The sequence below is a fragment of the Helianthus annuus genome, chromosome 10, assembly GCF_002127325.2.
Source record: "Helianthus annuus cultivar XRQ/B chromosome 10, HanXRQr2.0-SUNRISE, whole genome shotgun sequence".
Taxonomy (NCBI): domain Eukaryota; kingdom Viridiplantae; phylum Streptophyta; class Magnoliopsida; order Asterales; family Asteraceae; genus Helianthus; species Helianthus annuus.
In genome coordinates this window covers 116,072,607-116,076,016 of record NC_035442.2, presented here as the reverse complement: position 1 = coordinate 116,076,016, position 3,410 = coordinate 116,072,607, and the positions used below count along the sequence as shown (strand labels likewise).

Genomic DNA, 3,410 nt, shown 5'->3' with positions numbered 1-3,410 from the left:
GAAAACCAACTTTGCCACAATGAAGACTGCTGAGCCAACTCTCAGAAGAAATCCTGGAGTTCGTGGCCCTCATACCAAGCGCACTATCAGATTAGTGATTTGGCCCGCAACCAACAAAGAGAAGATCATTCCACATGCAAAGAAGTTTGAGAAAGGAATACTGAAGAACTTCAAGTTCTGGGCCTATGATCCTAAAATGGCCGAAGCTGCTATTGTCACTGAAGAGCAATCCATCAGGATCCCTAATTCTTACGACCTGATGAGTTTTCATGAGGAAGATATTCTGGTTCTCACAAATCATCAATCCATCAGGATCCCTAATTCTTGGACAAGTGCTGCTGCTAACATCCTTATGCATCATCTGTTTGCTCCAGATCAAGAATAAAGCGGTCCTCAAGTCTGATGCAGCTACTGATCTAGTAAACCTAGGGGGAGATTGTTAGACCCTTGAAGGTTTATAGATAGGTAGCTTGGTGGGTTAGTAGGCAATTTGGGGTTAATATTGTAATTGGGCTTTTTGGGTAAGTTGGACCTAGGGTTTAGGGAGCATCCTCCCTAAAAACTTACTATAAATAGAAGTAGTATGTCATTAGGAGCATGATAGGTGAATTAGCTTCCTTGTATTAGAAAAACACCTTTGTATGCAAGTTGAAGCAATCATTTGAATGAAAGAATCTTTCTTTTCATCTCTTTTGTTTCTTTCATAACTTGGTTGTGTGATTCCGCCACCTTACAAGTTAGCAGGATATCATTGTGATCTCGGTTTCGGGACTTATAATACACAGTGTGTGTTTAACAAGTAAACACAAGCTGGTATTGGATTGAAGGGAGCGCGTTGAGTTAGCCTGTGCACATAAACAGAAGCATAAGTGCTGTTCGGTTGGGATTCAGAGTGTCGAGTGGATTAATTGTTTGAATGGTGATCCGAGCGAATGGGTATAACCCATCCAAGCGGATGGCCATCCGGATGGATGGTCATCCGAGCGGATGGCCATTTGAACGGATGGCCATTCAAATGAGAGGTGTTTGTTTGTAAATTGTTAAAGTTCGAAGTTTAGTTAAAAGCGTTTAAGTAACAGGTAGCATAAATGTCATGTCATCCGAGCGGATGGTCATCCAAACGGATGGCCATTCGATCGGATGGCCATTCGAGTAGACTGATCTGTGGTTGAAACTTTGTATAAAATTTCTAAGTAAAAGTTTGAGTTAACGGAGACGGCGTGACGAAGTGTCAAACAACGGAAACATACCAAGTCCAGTGCATTCGGTCGGATGGTCTCAGCCATTCGAACAAAGGCGCTGCTCTCGATGATGATTCAGGTTCAACCCGTTAATCGGTCATTTCTCTGGTGGAAATCCGTTTTCAAGCCGGCTCTCGACTAAGGAACGAGTCGAGAGTCTGGTTGAGTCCAGATTCCATCAATTTTGAGTAGAAAAATGAAGAAAAGTCGAAAATAGATGAAAAAGTGTTGAAATCTTGTTGAGATTAAGTTCAAAAGGTGTGAAATCCTTTAGAGCTAGAACCAATCTCGATCAAATGGGGTTCCACAACAGTTTTCATAAGCAAACAAGTGGAATACACCTTCAAGAGGTCCAAATCAGTGATTTCAAGATAAAAGTTAGTGTTTGTGTGTGATTTTGATGAAGAAGATGATGTAGAAGTGACTAGAGATGAAGTTTGTACAAGATTTAAGATGAAAAGCTTACAAAAAGGCCTTAATTCGCGATTGAGAGTGACCGAGAGCGAGTGAGCGAATGGAAGTGTCAAATCAGAGAAATGAGGGTGTACGGGTAGTATTTATAGGGAGAGGCGAGGGTTTAAGTCGGTGGCGAGGTGTCGGATGGCTTGTCCGGTCGAATAGCCATCTGGTCGGATGGTCATCTGAGCGGATGGTCATCCGGACGGAAGTCCATTCGATCGGATGTCCATTCGGACAGCCTGATTGCGTTTGTTAGTTTTCCAACTTTCGTTTCATTTGTTAAGTTTGCGTTGCGTTTAAATCGAGTTGCGAGTGAGCGTTTAAGCGTGTAAGCGTTGCGTTTGATAACCACATAACATATAAACAAATAATCACACAAATAACACACATAACTTAAGTAAATGCATCAAATAAATCCGCGTTTCGAGTTGCGCTGAGTTTGCGTTGCGATAGCGTTTAGTCTAAACAAGCGATGTAAATGCGATAAGATGTGTTTAAGTAGTAAGCGTTATAAACAGCGTAAAATGCGATAACTGCGTTTTGAATAAGCGTTGTAGTATGCGTTTAAAATTCATTGAAAATATAGTTTAAAATATAGTTTAACCCTTGGCGTAAATCAAAATCTCGGGAGTACAAGCGATTACGAATGAAACAACAACGATCCGAAAAGTCGGGTTGTTACACTTTCGTGGAAGTCCTCACACAAATGCCAAAATACTTCAAATTCATGAGAGACTTCCTCACTCACAAAATGAAGATTGAGTCAATCCAACAAGTCAACTTGAGTGAAGAATGCTCAGCGGCACTCCTAAACAAACTCCCCCAAAAGAAGGTTGATCCCGGAAGCTTCACTATTCCTTGCTCCATTGGAGGATCACCAATAAGCAACGCGCTTGCCGATCTAGGGGCTAGCATCAACCTAATGCCCGCCTCTATGTTCAACCGACTCGAACTAGGAAAGCCACATCCTACAAGGATGAGCATACAACTCGCGAATAGGTCGGTAAAATACCCTCAAGGTGTCGTGGAAAATATCTTGGTCAAGGTTGGGGAATTTGTTTTCCTGGCCGACTTTATGATCCTTGATACGGAGGAAGACACCGAGATCCCGCTCATATTAGGAAGGCCATTTCTTGCCACCGCACGGGTCATGGTGGATATGAGTGACGGAAGGCTAACATTGAGGGTATGTGACAAGGAAATAAAGTTTGAAGTGGGACAACGCATGGAGGATAACCCAATCAACTACATCAAAGCAATAGACTCGAGCCTAGACTATGCCCTCAGCCGGTGCAACTTGGGATGCGAGTCATCTTGATTGGGTAAAATTTGACCGACTTTGGGTCTAGCCAAGGACCCTTATAAACATGGCAAACCATGGAGGCATTCCATGGACTATCCAACAATAATGTAGTTTAATGCTTTTATTTTTAAGTTTTCTCTTTGTAGGAATAAAATACACTCAAAAGAAGGATGAAAATGGCCAAAGGACGTTGAAACAACACCCCATGCACGTAAACAGATGTCTCCTGACGCAAAATCTTCAAAACTGTAAGTGCACGCGGGGCCATGTAAGGTAAGCACGCACCCGTGCCTCAAGTCTGCAGAAAATAATTTTGATTCTGGAACTTTTACACGGGGTCGTGTCCCATAGGCACGCCCTCGTGTTTGTCTTCTGGAAAATTTCGTTACTGGCACTTTTGACATGGG

At 42.5% G+C, this 3,410-nt stretch overlaps 1 protein-coding gene across 1 annotated transcript; it reads left to right on the top strand.

The window, feature by feature from the left end:
* The first annotated feature begins 2,346 nt into the window (after positions 1 to 2,346).
* LOC110881410 lies at positions 2,347 to 3,155 on the top strand. Its single transcript, XM_022129678.1, has 2 exons — positions 2,347 to 2,886; positions 3,150 to 3,155. Exons 1-2 carry the CDS (start codon positions 2,347 to 2,349, stop codon positions 3,153 to 3,155), a joined length of 546 nt encoding a protein of 181 aa, XP_021985370.1.
* Positions 3,156 to 3,410: the final 255 nt, after the last annotated feature.